The 14995-nt window shown below is 36.0% G+C and overlaps 1 protein-coding gene across 1 annotated transcript in view; it reads left to right on the plus strand.

Annotated features, from left to right (window-relative positions):
- Positions 1–13842, plus strand: part of GLIPR2 (GLI pathogenesis related 2) — an 86063-nt gene extending 72221 nt beyond the window's left edge. The window contains exon 5 of the mRNA XM_039355684.1: positions 10445–13842. Coding sequence (XP_039211618.1) covers positions 10445–10605 — 161 coding nt within the window. The 3' untranslated portion in view covers positions 10606–13842. The remainder of the gene's footprint in view (positions 1–10444) is intronic.
- Positions 13843–14995: the final 1153 nt, after the last annotated feature.

Below are 14995 nucleotides of genomic sequence, written 5' to 3' on the forward strand. Positions count from 1 at the left end.
TGCAGAGTTGACACCATGAATCTATCTGTTGATGATGCTATCTAACCCACATTTTTCTATCTTATAAATAGCTTTTCTCTTATCCACTAATTTTGTCACTTTGATAAAGAATGCAATGAAATTTGTCTGGCATGATCTGTTTTTGCAAATCCATGTTGGCTTTTGATTATGACCTGGTTTGCTGCTAGGTTTTCATTGCTTGATTATCTTTTCCAGAATCTTCCTAGGTATTGATGTCAGGCTGATGGGTTTGCAGTTTTCTGAATTAATTTTTCCCTCTTTTTTAAAAAACAAGTTATATTAATTTTCCAGTTTTACAAAAATCCAAATATTGAGGAAGCAGCGTGGTGATCGGGTAATCAATAGTCCAGTAACAATATCTTTTGTACACATCTCAGGTTGCTTCATCAAAAATTCCCTATTTCCCTTAATTGTTATATCACATTCAAATTAATACATTGCTAATTATAATTCGATCAGCTAAGACATTTATCAGTATATTTTAATTTATACATATCCATATCCTGTATTAAACTTTTATCTAATTTCAATTATACTGTTCTAATTTAGCTTAATATCCATAGTATTTAGATTTCGGGTAACCCAAATTTCCCTTATTTCATTACAAAATAGTTGTCGTATCTAAAATACACATAATGTTTACTTAAATAGATTCTTACTTTATTTCACAAATATATTCTATTTCTTATCCTAGTACCTCATCACTTACTAATAAAGTATTGTAAATCTAAATCCTAAATATTAAATCAATTAATAACTTTTAAAATCTCCTTAGCCCATTAAATATGATTTTAGGCTCTTCCATTATAAGACTAAACATCCCATTTTTAAAATCTGACTCTAGCTTTTTTTTTTTTTTTGTGCCATCAGGCTTTCATACCAGTGCCTTTAAATCCTCAGGTGGATCTCCCTTTATTCCCACACATGTTACTTGAATCAAGGGAAACCAACCAGTTATTAATTTTCAAAGGAATTGGCCCCTTAGTAGTCATTGGATTGTTGGCCTAATAGTTCTCCATGTTTGGTTTAGTATATTTGTTGTCAGTTCAGTCTGGTCTTCTTCTTCTTCCAGTTTCATCTGGCTTAAGTAAGAAGTCATATCCAATGTTGTGATTGTTGTTTGGTTGTCTAGGTTGTCTAGATTCTCAGTATGCTGTACTTGTTGATCTTCAGCATCCTCCATCTTAGTGTTGCTTTCTTCAGTTTCTGTTGCTTTTTGGATTGCAGATTTTTTAGTTGAAATCAAGGTTTGACTATCAAAGTTGTCAGTAGATTGTAATTGGTGCTCTTCTGTTGCTTTTTGGATTGTTAGGTTCATCAGCTAAAATCTGGGCTTCATTTTGTAAATTTAGGATGTTATCTTTGTCTTTCAATCTGGAATTCATTAGCTCAGTAGCTTCAAGGATTTTTTCAAGTATAAGTTTATAGTTAAGTTGTGGGTAGTGTTCCTCCATTTCTATGATGTTTAAAGATTGTAAGGACCCACCCCACTTTGCATCTTAAGAAGACAGAACTCTTGGAATAATTCTTCCAACAGGAATCCTTTATTAAGAGAAAATGGTTGCAGGCGTTCTAGACAGGACTTGGAGTCCAAGCTCTCCCATTCAAGGTTTTAAGGGGTTCCCCAGTAGCCCCACCCAATCACCCCCCTCTTTCAGCGACAGTCTCAGGCATTGCATTCCCAACCCCTTTTCCTTACTGCCAGCTGGATGGAGACTTCAAAGAAAACTACATGAAAGGCAATAGCCCCATTCTTATGGTTAGCTCTTTTGGCAATACACACATTCAGTTCTTTTGAAGTATACCGAAGGAAGTGAGGGCCATAAAGCCCCTTTGTTCACCCCCTTCCCTTCCTTATATGGCAGAATCCATAGAAGGCAGAAATGGGGTTTTTATAATTGATAACTAGAGATGAAATATAATTGGATTCTGACACAGATAGTCCTTTAGTGGAGGCTGTTTTTGATAAAAGTCAGTGAATGTCCACCTCCACTATTCCTGAACGTTGTTTTCACCACCCAGCTGTTTCAAATTCTTATCTTTTTTAGATATTACCAAGGACAAATCTGGACTATAGGCAGATCTCACAGCCAATAAAAAAAAATTGACTTGCTATACCAGGTTTTGCCACAAGATATCCCCGATAGCATGTAAAGTCTTTTTCCAAACTCAAATCCCAAACTCAAATTATCCAATTTATTTTTTTCCCCCAATTTAACAAGTAGATAAGGTAATAAGTCCTCATAGAAATAGGAACTTTTTGGGACCCCAAATATCCAAAAAGTGCAAGTCCAGTTATTTAATTGTTTAGTTTAGTTATTCTTTTCTTTTCAAAGCTTTATTTTCCCAAAGTAGGCAGACACTGTGATGTTAAAGGGGGGTGGGGGGAAGAGAAATTTTAGGAGGCTTTTACAGGAAGGTAGTTGGGATACAAGAAAGGTAAGGTAAGTCTCACCCAATTCCTTCACAGTGCTTTCATTGTGCTTGGTGGTGATTTTGGCTTTTGGCTGATATGGCTTAGTGATCAGCCATGTTGATGGCCAATCATTTCTCCATCGGTCCAAAGGAGCTGCCTCAGATCAAACGGAAGGGCTGTTGCCCTTCTGCGATCTGTTGAGGGTCCTCCTTGCAGTTGTTGCCCCTCCAGGGTGACTTTCGACCCTTTTCAGAGTTGCTAGATGAAGGAACACCAGATGGCTGAGAGAGTGCTCCCCCTGTTTATCCACTGGCGCCACAATCACAAACCGGAAGCTCCATTTTCCCCTCTTTTTTGAAGGTTGGGACTTACATCAGCCCCTTTCCAGTCCTCTGATAGTTCCCTGGTGCTCCAGGGTCTTTGAAAGAGATATGGTTCAGTGGTTCTGAAATCACATCTGCCATTCCTTCAGAACCTTGAGCTATAATCCATGGTCCTGGTGATTTGAACATGTCTAGAGTGGATAAATGCTCATTTTCTGGCCTGTTTTAATCTGTATTCCTAAGCTGTTATTTATGGTACTGATTTTGATAAATTGGACTGTTTTTTCCTTTTGTGTAAAGACAAATGCAGAATACAAGATCAGCAATTTTCGTTTCTGTCTGTTGCTTGTAAAATAAATAAATCAAAATAAATAATAAAATAGCTCTAGCCATAGCACTTAGACTTATATATTGCTTCACAGGCTTTACAGCCCTCTCTAAGTGGTTTACAGAGTCAGCATATTGCCCCCAACAATCTGGGTCCTCATTTTACTGACCTCAGAAGGATGGAAGGCTGAGTTAATCCTGAGCCCGGTGAGACTCAAGCTGCCAAACTGCTGTCAACCAGCAATCAGCTGAAGTAGCCTGCAATACTGCATTCTAACTTCTGCACCACCAGGGTTTATTATATTTATTAAACGGTATTCTCCTTGATTCACACCAGTAATAAAATTTGTCCCAAATTTCAAAGTAATCTGATTCTGTCTTATCCTTCATTTCCATTGTGAGCCTATCCATTTCAGCACACAATAAAATTTTATATAAAATCTCTTCTTCTGTTGGAATTCCTTTATTCCTCCAGTTTTGAGCATACGCCAATCTAGCAGCTGTGAGAATGTGTAACATCAAATAAAGTACCTCTTTGTCGTATTTCTGCGTGGTTATGCCTAGTAAGAAAAATTCTGGTTTTAACTCTACCACTAACATTAATATTTCTTCCAGCCATTTTTTAATCTTATTCCAAAAGTCACGGGCTCGTATGTCCCTGTTGCCAATTTACATTTCCAGCACTTGGAAGAAACATTTGGACCCATTTTAGGTAATCTTATGGATGGGAGATGCCATCTGTAGAACATTTTGTAGAAATTTTCTTTGTAGGAGGTGGCCAGAGTGAGCTTTCTGTTTCTTACCCTTAATTCTTGCCAGATGTGCAGATCAAAGTTGAGATCAAAATCCCTGCTCCACATTAACATGGTCTCTTTTACCTATTCCTCACATGTTACCTGATCTAACAAATAATGATATAGTTTTTTAATCATTTTATCCTCAGTACCTAATTGTAGTTTATCCAGCCCTATCGGTTCTAATTTTATGCCTAACTCTTTTTTGTCTTTCCAATATCTTGCCTGTAATTGAAGGTATGCCCACCATTCCAATTCTATCCCTTCATCTTGAAGAATTTTCCTGGGTTTCAATTCCCCTTTCTCGTCTAAAACATTTTTATATGTTATAATCTTTCCTAGTTGGTTAAACTTTGGATGTACATGCATTTCTAACAATGAGATCCAGCTAGGGACTTGAGTATAATTTGGTTGCCAGGTTTTAACCCATACATCAATTAGAGCTTGTCTGATATAATGCCTTTAAAAATATTTGTGTGTCTTATATTTCTGATCCCATAACATAGCCTGCCATCCTATTTGTAAGTCATGACCTTCCAGACATAATAATCTCCTGTTCCTTAATAATATCCAATCCTTTACCCATAATAATACTATGGCCTGATAATATTTTTCCAGGTCATGGAGGCCAAATCTCCCCCTTTCCTTCGAATCCTGCAGTAATTTTAATTTAATCCTTGCTCTTTTTCCTCGCCAAATAAATCTGAGTATAATTTTGTTAAAGTTTTGAAAAAATTTCTTATCCAATTTTATGGGTATACATTGGAACAAAAATAAAATTTTCGATAGCACATTCATTTTTTATTTTTTTAAATTATTTTTTATTTTTCCAAACTCTCCCCCATACATATACTGTGATATTTATCAGATATTAACATACATTCTTTTAACATTCATATATAAGATACTTTTAATAAAATGAAATAAATACATACACATGACTTTTGGTGTTGCTCGCCCATTTCCCCTTTCACTGTATCCACATTTCTTCTCTACTTTATAGCAATTTGCCCATAAAGGAGAGTTGTAAGTTGGTCCAAGTATCTAAATCCTTTTTAATCTGTTCAATTAACTTATCATAGTTGTCTCTTTTGAGTGTAATGCATCTAGCAGTTAATTGTATCCCTAGATATCTTATTTTGTTCATAATTTGAATACCTATTCTGTCAACCAATTCATTTTTCTGTATTTTAGTCATATGTTTGACGAGCATTTTAGTTTTTTCTTTATTTATCTTTAGACCTGCTATTTCCATATATTTACTCAGTATTTCCATCAATCTTGTCCCTGATTGTAATGGCTCCTCAATTATAAAAACTAAATTGTCTGCAAAAGCTTGTGTTTTAAACATTTCTTTCTTGATGTCTAAACCTTTAATCTGTTCATCTTGCTGAATTACTCTGATTAATACCTCTAGGACTAGTATAAACAACAATGGTAATAACAGACAACCTTGCCTCGTACCTTTTTGAATTTGAAAGCTATCGGTCATTTCTCCATTAATTACTACTTTTGCTGCCTGTTTGAAATAAACTGATTTGAACATATTTAAAATTTCCCCCCCAAAATCCATATACAATTGATTGAGCATAAAATCCTGTTTCACATTGTCAAATGCTTTTTATGCGTCAAGGAAAATTAAACCCATTTGTTTTTCATTTGCACTTCATAATACTCCAATATGTCCAAAACAATCCTGACATTATTTCTTATGTATCTTTTAGATAAAAAGCCATTTTGATCAGAATGTATAAAATCTGCTAGAAAACTTTTAAATCTTTGCGCCATTATAGCCATAAAAATCTTATAATCCGAATTTAATAATGAAATAGGTTTGTATACCCATTTTAAGGGCAAGTGGCAAGCTAATAACGCACTGGGAGCATCCCGAGTCCACTAGCACTTTCAAATCTATTCGTGCACCTGTCTTAGGGATGGGTGGAGGCTTTCGGGGGGGGTGGTCATCTGGTCTGTTCTGGCTTCTGCCCAGCTTCCTGAGGCTTCTTATAATAAGCCAGCTTGACATCCAATCTTACTGCTGCTGGGTACACACCTGCAATAGGTTAGGGACAGCTCAATAGATACAGGCCTGGGAAATGTGATTGTCTAATCTCTCCTTGAAGTGGTGCACTGGGGACTGTTTGGGCCACCTTTCTATTCGACCTGCTATCTTACGAAATTCTCATATGTATTCCAAAGCAGGTCTGCCATCTTGTTTTACCTTATGAATTTGTTTCTCCACTTTGAGGGCTATGGATAGGTCCTTGAACCTGGCTCTTAATCCAAGGAGGAAGAGATGGAGGTTCCCCAACTCAGGTGCTTGCTTGTTGTACAAATTGTTTAGCCATTCAGATGCTTCCCCTTCTAAACTGGCTGTGACCACATCAACCGTAGCAGCTGGATTCGGGTAGAAATTGGCATTGCGATTCATGTGAGAACGTACTTAGGAAGAAGATCAGCTTCTCTGGGTCACTGTCAGAAGTCGCTCTAAAGGGTGGTGCCATCATGGGTTGCTGTCCCTCCCAGTGTGACTGCATTCCCAGTGGTTGCTAGCCTCCCTGCTGTGGCTGTTGCACTCCCAATGGTTGCTGACCTCCCAATGGTGGTTGCAGAATCCCCAGTTGCTGCAGGCTCCCCAGGGTTTGCTGCACATGCAGGGGCTGTTGCCAACCCACTGCTGCTGCACTCCCAACAGATGCTGATCTCCTGGTGGTGACTGGCATCCCCAGTTGCTGCAGGCCTCCCAGGGGTCCCGGTGGCAGTTGCTGTGGCATCCGCAGTTGCTGCAGGCCCACAGTGGTTGCTGCAGATTCAGGGGCTGCTGCCAGCCCCACTGTTGCTGTGCTCCTACCTGTAGCTGGCCTCCTGTCAGTGGCTACAGCATCCCCAGTTGATGCAGGCCTTCCAGTTGTTGTTGCACATTCAGGGGCTGATACCAGCCCCACTGCTGTGGTGTTCCTACCTGTGGCTAACCTTCCAACGGTGGTGGCTGTGGCATCCCCAATTGTTGCAGGGGCTCCAACAGCTGCAGTACTCTCACCCATTGCTGCCTGGCCAACTGATCATGCAGCTGTTGCATTATATCATGTTGAACACTCACATCTGACTCTTCCCCCTGCATAGGCTTCAGCTCAGGTGGTGCCAACAGTGAAGCACTGCGCTGTGTGACTGATAGTAGCGACAGTCAGGGCTTTCATGGTACTTGTGGTGACTGGAGCTCAAGACCCCAAGGTGGTTAAGGTAGAAAATGGTAGTTTTTGGGTATAAAATGGTAGTCATGGTTCCAATAGATGAAATGCATCAAAAGAACGTCCAGGCAAAATTCTTCCTTAAAGAACATTTTATTCGAGAAACAAAGTACCAGCACTACATAGTTGAACCCAAAAACTAATTTCCCTTCCCCTGGGTACAAAGTAACAAAGTACAATTCCCACCCCCAATAAACTGTCATAAATCAAATTTTCCAATTAGTTAAAAGCACGGGCTTTCTCCCCAGCTCCTCAGGCCACCAAAACGTTATCAGCTTGTCCTTGGGTTCCTACAGCAGTGTTATCATTATGGCTAGCTGAGCTTTCATTCCAACCCCCCTCCCCGCTGCACTTGATTTCTAAAAGCAAGAAAAAGCATAGAAAGGGAGAAGAGAAAATGGCTGCATTTTCATCAGTTGTCAAAGAGGGAACATCCAATGTTAGCAGCATTGACAGGTATCTTGGTACTCAACTGCTTTGAAATTCATTGAATTTTGTATACAACACATTCTGATGTGAAAATGTTGTCCCGTTGTTCATTGTTTGTTTGTTACTCAACACACAAGCTAGAACCTGTTGGTATTGGCTGCCTTATGACTCACTATATTATTTCTTATGGGAAAAAATAGTTTGGTGCTCATTATTTTTGGTACTCATTGTGCCTCCTGGAATTAATTAACGATGAGTATCAAGATACCACTGTAGTTACAACCCCCCCAAACCCTAGTTCACCAAAATTCTGAGCAAAATTAGTAATAATTGAACAGTAAATAAATAGCATAAACAAAAGAAAGCGCAGATAAAATTCAATGTAATGAATGCAAGACCAATAAAAGGACACAAGCATTAAGATTCCTTAGGAATCTGTATTGAAATGGCTATATTTTTAATATGTTCATAAATTATCTGGAAATGAGGGAGCATGAAGTAATTCTATTTGCTGATAGCATCAAATAATTTAGGATAATTGAAGACTAGACTAGACTAGACTAGACTAGACTAGACTAGAATAGAATAGAATAGACTAGAATAGAATAGAATAATGTGGAGTGGAGTGGAGTGGAGTGGCATGGAATAGAATAGAATAGAATGGAATTTTTTTTTTCACAGAGTGCATAACAAATGCCTTAAAGTAGCTATCACAAGGTGGTCATCATGGCATCATATGGAGATTCAGGAGGGGATTAGACAAATTCATTAATCTACGTAAATCTACTGGAAACTGCTTCTAATTAAAATTATATTTAATAACAAAGGAGCAGGCTTCTTGATACCAATTTGCAGACAAAATTGAGAGCAAGGCTAAGTACAAGAGAACAAATAGTAGAGTTTTAGTTCAGTATTTCAACATTATCCCTCCCATGGAATCCAAATTAATATAATAGTAATAACAGCATTCCCAAACACAGTGATACAGTAAAACAAACAATACAGTTAAATAAATGTTTCCTCCAGTGTCTAAAAATTCATATGGTTAGGCAAAAAAGCATGAATAAATGTTAAAACATTACAGGATAGTAGAAGTAGAGGTGGCCTTGGGCTTCCAAAATGGGAAACTTATTACCAAGCAGCGGGGTTGCTTTGGATTAGCGATTGGATAAATTTAGAAAATAAAAGGATTCTAACAATTGAAGGTCATGATTTACAGGCTGGTTGGCATGCTTTTTTAATGAGGAAAAATATGGAGTCCCATACATACTTTTACCGGCACCAGATAAGAGATGCATTAATTTGGACATGGGAAAAAGTAAAAAAAATATATATATACAAAAATTCCAAATTGGACCTCACCAATGGAGGCAATGATTCACCCAAATATACTGGATAAAACAAAGATGATAAGGTATAAAGAATTATTAGACAATCAAGGGAATCTTAGATCAAGGGAGGAATTAAAAGAAGAGGGAATAATTATTGATTGGTGGCCATATTTACAGATGCAATCAAAATATAGCAAAGATATGGAAGAGTATGGAATAAGTCAGATACCACAGCAATTGGACAAAATATTGACAAGCAAGAGAGGAAAATTTTTAACAAAAACCTATAAACTTTTATTAGAAGTTGAACTGAAGAAGAAATAGTAAAGGGTCCAATGATAGCATGGGCATGAAATATAGGTAGAAATATAAAATATAAAATTGAATGGGAAAGAGTATAGAACAAAAATTACAAACTAACATTGTCAACCGCATACAAAGAAAACCAATATAAAATGTTTTATAGATGACATTTAGCACCGGCGAGATTGGCTAAGATATATAAAAATATGAATCCAGACTGTTGGAAATGTAAAAATAAAGAGGGAACATTTTTCATATGTGGTGGCAATGCCCCAAAGCAAAGACTTATTGGGAGCAGATAAGGAGATGGATACAGGAAATAACAAAAGAACAAATTGAACCCGAAATATTCCTATTAGGCATAATCAATCCAAAGATGGAAAAACAACTTTAATACATCATTATACACATAATTGCTGCACGCATTGCATATGCGCAATGCTGGAAAGGGGAAAATATGCCAACAAATGTAATGATTATTTACAAGATACTAGAATGTGCTGAGATGTACAAACTTACTCTAGAAATAAAAGACAAGGAAGTTACAGAAGTTTATGAGATATGGGACAGGTATTACAATTGGTTAGAATTGAGGAATAAAAAAGTATGAGAAGTAATGTAAATTAGTGTAAATAAATGTGAGAGATATAGGACATAGTATTGTTAAGAAAAAAAGAAAAATGTACTTTGTATTTTGTTTTTTATAAAGAGAAAAAGAAAAAATTAAAATTAAAAAAAGAAAAAAGAAAAGTAATTCTGCTTATTAACAATGATTCTGAAATGAGATTGAGATAAAGAACCCTTTGTTTCAAGCCACTGTCAATATAATATATTTAGTCAAATCAGTATATCCCTCTGATCAATAATCTATTTTGCATTTGCTGCAGGAAAAATATATGCATATGGAAGTATGTATTACACTTGGCCAAGAATAGTTTGCTTGTATTCATTATTATAATTTACTATAAATTGAGGCAATTCTGTCCTATTTACTTTGACTTATGGTAAAACACGAAAATAATCAAGCATTCTTTGCCTGTTTAAGTTAGCCCAAAAGATTTTTATTTTTAGAATCTTACAAAAGCAAACCTCTTTCATTCACATGTAATATCCTGTAATTACTTGAAGCAGTTTTTCATAAACCACTAATTTGTTATTTCTTTTTCTTTGCTTAGTATGGTCTGATATTTGTGATCAAAGTATTTTTTTTAAATGTTAATGCACTTTTTTTACAATACTCTTGATTTTTCAGGTCATTTTACAGCAATGGTTTGGAAGAACACAAAAAAGATGGGAGTTGGAAAAGCAGTTGCAAGTGATGGCTCCACATTTGTAGTGGCTAGATATGAACCTGCTGGCAACATTGTAAATTCTGGGCAATATGAACAAAATGTTTTTCCACCAAAAAAATAATGGAAAGGAGCCTATTTGGAAAGGAGGCTATGTTTAACAGGTTATAAAAAGGAAACTGGGAGTTCATCTGATTACATTGGATAAACCACTGTTGAATGGTACTTCAGTCTTTTAATGATTGTTTCAAGAAATGTTTAATGGAGAAGCAGTTCTGTCTACAAAATTAATTCTTGTATGGAACCATTACTGAAACATAAAGACAATGACACAAGCCAACGTATGGAACATATATATCAAGAAATGTAAGAGCAAAATATATCGAAATAACACAATTAAAAATATAATATTTTGATATTAAAGTTTGTAAATATATTTTAGAGGGTTTATATAATTTCATATTTGTACATAATTCTCTAAAATATATTTGCAAACTTTAATATCAAAATATTGTAATTTTAATACTGTTATTTCAATATATTATATTTTCAAGGATTTCTAAAAAAATCAGTAAAGACTGATTTTAATGGCTTACAAATGCTATTCATCACCATAGGAATTGATTGTGTTGCAACAGTTTTAAATATGCTAAACTGAATGTAAATGAAAAATAGCATATGTCCTAACATAAATTGTATGAAATGATTTATCTGGTGCTTCCACCTAGTGTTTATGGATAAGCATGGACTGGTGTAGTAAGGTTGTAGGAATTCTGAAAATATAGCTATTTCCACAGAGCACAAAACTTATTTATCCCTTGGACTCTCTTCTGATTTCTTTTTGCTATTATATAAAATGCAAAGACAGAATAAACAAATAGTTTCATTTCTCAGTCTGGAAGTTTACTTAAACTTACAGAATTACCATTCAGTAAGCATTTCACCTTCTGCTTATATTGCAAAGACTTTGTGTCAGTGCAATATATGGAGAATGAGGGACTCCTATTAGGAACAGCTGACATGATTGGAGAATCAGTTAGTACAGTCTGCACCAACTGAATGATACAGTTGTTGGGGAAGTGCTCCATTGCCACAATAGTCATGTATTTTGCTTAGAAGTCACACTTTTGAAATAAATTTTTAAAAAGACTTTAAAAGGTGGAAAAATTTAAACTCTCCTGGTTAGGATTAACAGAGACTCTTAAAATGAATATATTACCCAAGACAATTTTTAAAATTTGAAATGGAGCCAATTTTATTCCCATATAAAACTTTGCAAGAATGGCAAAAAACATTCAACAGATTTATACTGAATGAGAGAAAATCTAGAATAAAATTTAAGATTTTACAAGATGGACCCAGTTGGTAAAAGAAAGCTCAAGACCTTATTGGTTGGAAACGTGAAAGAGGCCTTCAACCTGCAGTGGTTAGACAATGGCTAAAATGATGATGATGATGAGGAGGAGGAGGAGGAGGAAGAGGAGGAGGCGGAGGATATTCTTCTATTCAATCTTTTCTGGTTCTTGGAGATTGCCTGAACAAGACAGCATTTTTTTTGACAAGGTTTTTCAGACATAGTTTGCCATAGCTTTCTTCTTAGGACTGAGAAAAAGTGACTGGTCCAGAAGCCTAACTGGCATGGGTCTAGGCTATTTGAGGAGTGATCTCACTCCAATAAGACTAGCCTGCCTCATTCACTCCAGTGGAAGGATCCTGCTGTGGACCCTGTCAGCCAAGAAATTCCAGCTAGTAATGTCAAAGAAAAGAGCCTTTTCCCCTTCCCTTTGTTACACTAAAGAGCCCCAGTTCTGTGGATCATTCTACAATCAGAAGTGAAAACTGTTCCAACTCTTCAAACCTTCCAGAAGAGTATCAAAACCTGGTTTAGCTAGCTGCCTTAGGAGGTAACTGCTGGAAGTGATTGACAGAGTAAGAAGAAATCTTATCCTAATATCGTTTGTCTCCTTGGTTCTAGTTTTTATATAGTGTTTCAAAAATTTAATTGTTTCTATACTTTTTTATTTTCTGTAACTCACCTTATCATTGAGAAGGGAAAGGTAAAAATTTAATAAACAAACAAACAAACAAACAGTCATCCAGCTGACTTTGTACCCAAGACCAGACTGGAACTCATCTTCTGGTTTCTAGCCTAATGCCTTAATTACTACACCAAACTGGCTGTCTAAACTTTATTATTGTGTAATATAGTATAATATAGTATGCATATTATCTACCATAGATAACAGAATTGAGAAAATGACCAAATAGACTATCAGTTTCTCTCAGACCTAAGCCCAAAGACAACACAGTGAAATCCAATCAAGTTGACAGCCCCAATTTCTAGGTTTAGAGATTAGGGGATAGCCCTTTCATAATCTCAAGTGATTTCCCAAGCACCAACTCATAAGGAGAGATCTCTATATCTTTCTTAGGTCTAGGAAAGGGGAACAAGGCTACGGTTGGATTTGGGGCCTTGATAAATGCTTCTTTTGACAAAGTTTATCTAATAGGGTTTTTAGCATCCTGTTAGCTCATTGTTCTCTCCCTGAAGACTGCAGGTTGTAAGGGGTCTGTAAGAATGGAGAAAAGACTGGACTTGAAAAGAAGAGAAGATTTTGTGGGAATTTTACTTGGATGCAAAATTTTATTCTGATGAGTTCAGGAGAATGATATGACTGTCAGCATTCTTTGTTAGAGAAAGAAGAGCCTTTCCCTTTCTTACACCAAAGAGAGAGGTGACAAATCATATCAACTCAGTATTTACTATTTCTTCTTTTGCTTTATATCAACTGCAAATTTATGTCTATAAATGTTTTCTTTTTAATTTTTCAATATAACTGCAAAGGTTTTTTTAACATTAAGAGCTGCATACTTTTAATATTATACTTTATGAAATTAATTGAATGCAATCTGTGTGCAAAGTTTTTTTTCCCCAACCGTAAGTTTTGTATATTTATAAGGATTATAATCACTATGAACTGAATGTATATGAATGAACTGAATATGAATTTCTATGTATGATCTGAATAAACTGAATGATCATTTATAGACCCTTTGGCTACTGCAAGGCAAAGTTTTGTTTATGCTAAAGAACCTCTAATTGTTGCAAGGAAGGCTTTGTTTCCACTAACCACAAAGCAAAATTGCAAATTTAAGTAAGCCAGTAAAGTTATGAGAGCAGTAAAACTGTGATTTATGAGGATTGTAGATCTGTGTTCTAAGCTGGCAATAAGATACCACAGTTTCTATTTTTCTGCAATTATTACTCTAACCTAGCAATAAGATACTGAGTTTCTATTTCTCTACAATTATGATTCTATCGTGTGGATTAAAAACTAATAAAGATTGCAATATTGTTAAAGGAAAGAACCTCTTTTTTTATAACCGTTTACATTTACTATAAGCTGATACTTCCTTTTTAGCTGAGATTTTATATTTTTCTTTTTATTGTTTTATTCATCTGTCCAGTGCTTTTTTTCTAAAAATAGAAGGTGCCAGAACTCACATACGTCATATAACCCATCTTGCCTACCCTACAAGATTCCATCCAAAAAAGGTGCTGGAACTCCGTTCTGGGCGTTCTATGAGAAAAAAAAGCCCTGCATCTGTCAGTCTTTTATATGTCTTTCAATTACAAACTATAGAGGATTTAAGTTAAGGCATTTAACATTAAAAGACTAACATTTAAGAATAGAATTTTTTAGTTTAAAATTTTTCCAAAACAATATTTTAAATTTTTTGAAATGTTTAATTTTAGATGAGAAGGGGTATCATTAAGCAATCCAATTCTCCCAGGAGTAAAAATCAAAGATGTGACTTATTAAAATAATCAAGCCCACAGTTTTTTATCCCTTTCTTCTCTTCCATGCGGGGACAAATGATATGACTGTAAGGACCCACCTCACTTTACATCTTAAGAAGACAGAACTCTTGGAATATCTCTTCCAACAGGCATCTTTATTAAGAGAAAATGATTGTAGGCATTCTAGACAGGATCTGAGGGATCAACCCCTACCATTCAATGTTTTAAGTGGTCCCAAGCAGCCCCCACTCCACAGTACTTCCGGGCAATGATCACTTATCCTATCTTTTCCCAGATCCCAGGCATTGCATTGTTCCACCCCTTTCCCCTCACTGCCGGCAAAAGGAAGACTTCAGAGAAAGAGAGTAGATGAAAGGCAATGGCCATATTGTTATGGTCAGTCCTCTTGATGAGAATCAACATCCAGTCACTTTGTAGTTTAAATGAAGGAAGTGAGAGTCATAAAACCCCCTTGCTTCCTCCTCCCCTTTCGTAGTATGACAGAATCCAGGGAGAGTAAGAAATGGGTTTTTTTTTCAGAGTAGGTAGCTAGAAATGAAATATAATTGGATTCTGACAATGACAATGAACCAAAAAACAATATAAAGAGATTATACATGAAAGCCAAAGATTTAGGAACACTGGTGGTGAAGGAATAGAGATTTTTAAAAATAAAACACTGGCTTAGGGGATGGTGTTATTGAAAGAACTT

The sequence above is a fragment of the Crotalus tigris genome, unplaced genomic scaffold (genome assembly GCF_016545835.1).
Source record: "Crotalus tigris isolate CLP2741 ecotype Arizona unplaced genomic scaffold, ASM1654583v1 scf7180000018730.549990, whole genome shotgun sequence".
NCBI lineage: Eukaryota > Metazoa > Chordata > Lepidosauria > Squamata > Viperidae > Crotalus > Crotalus tigris.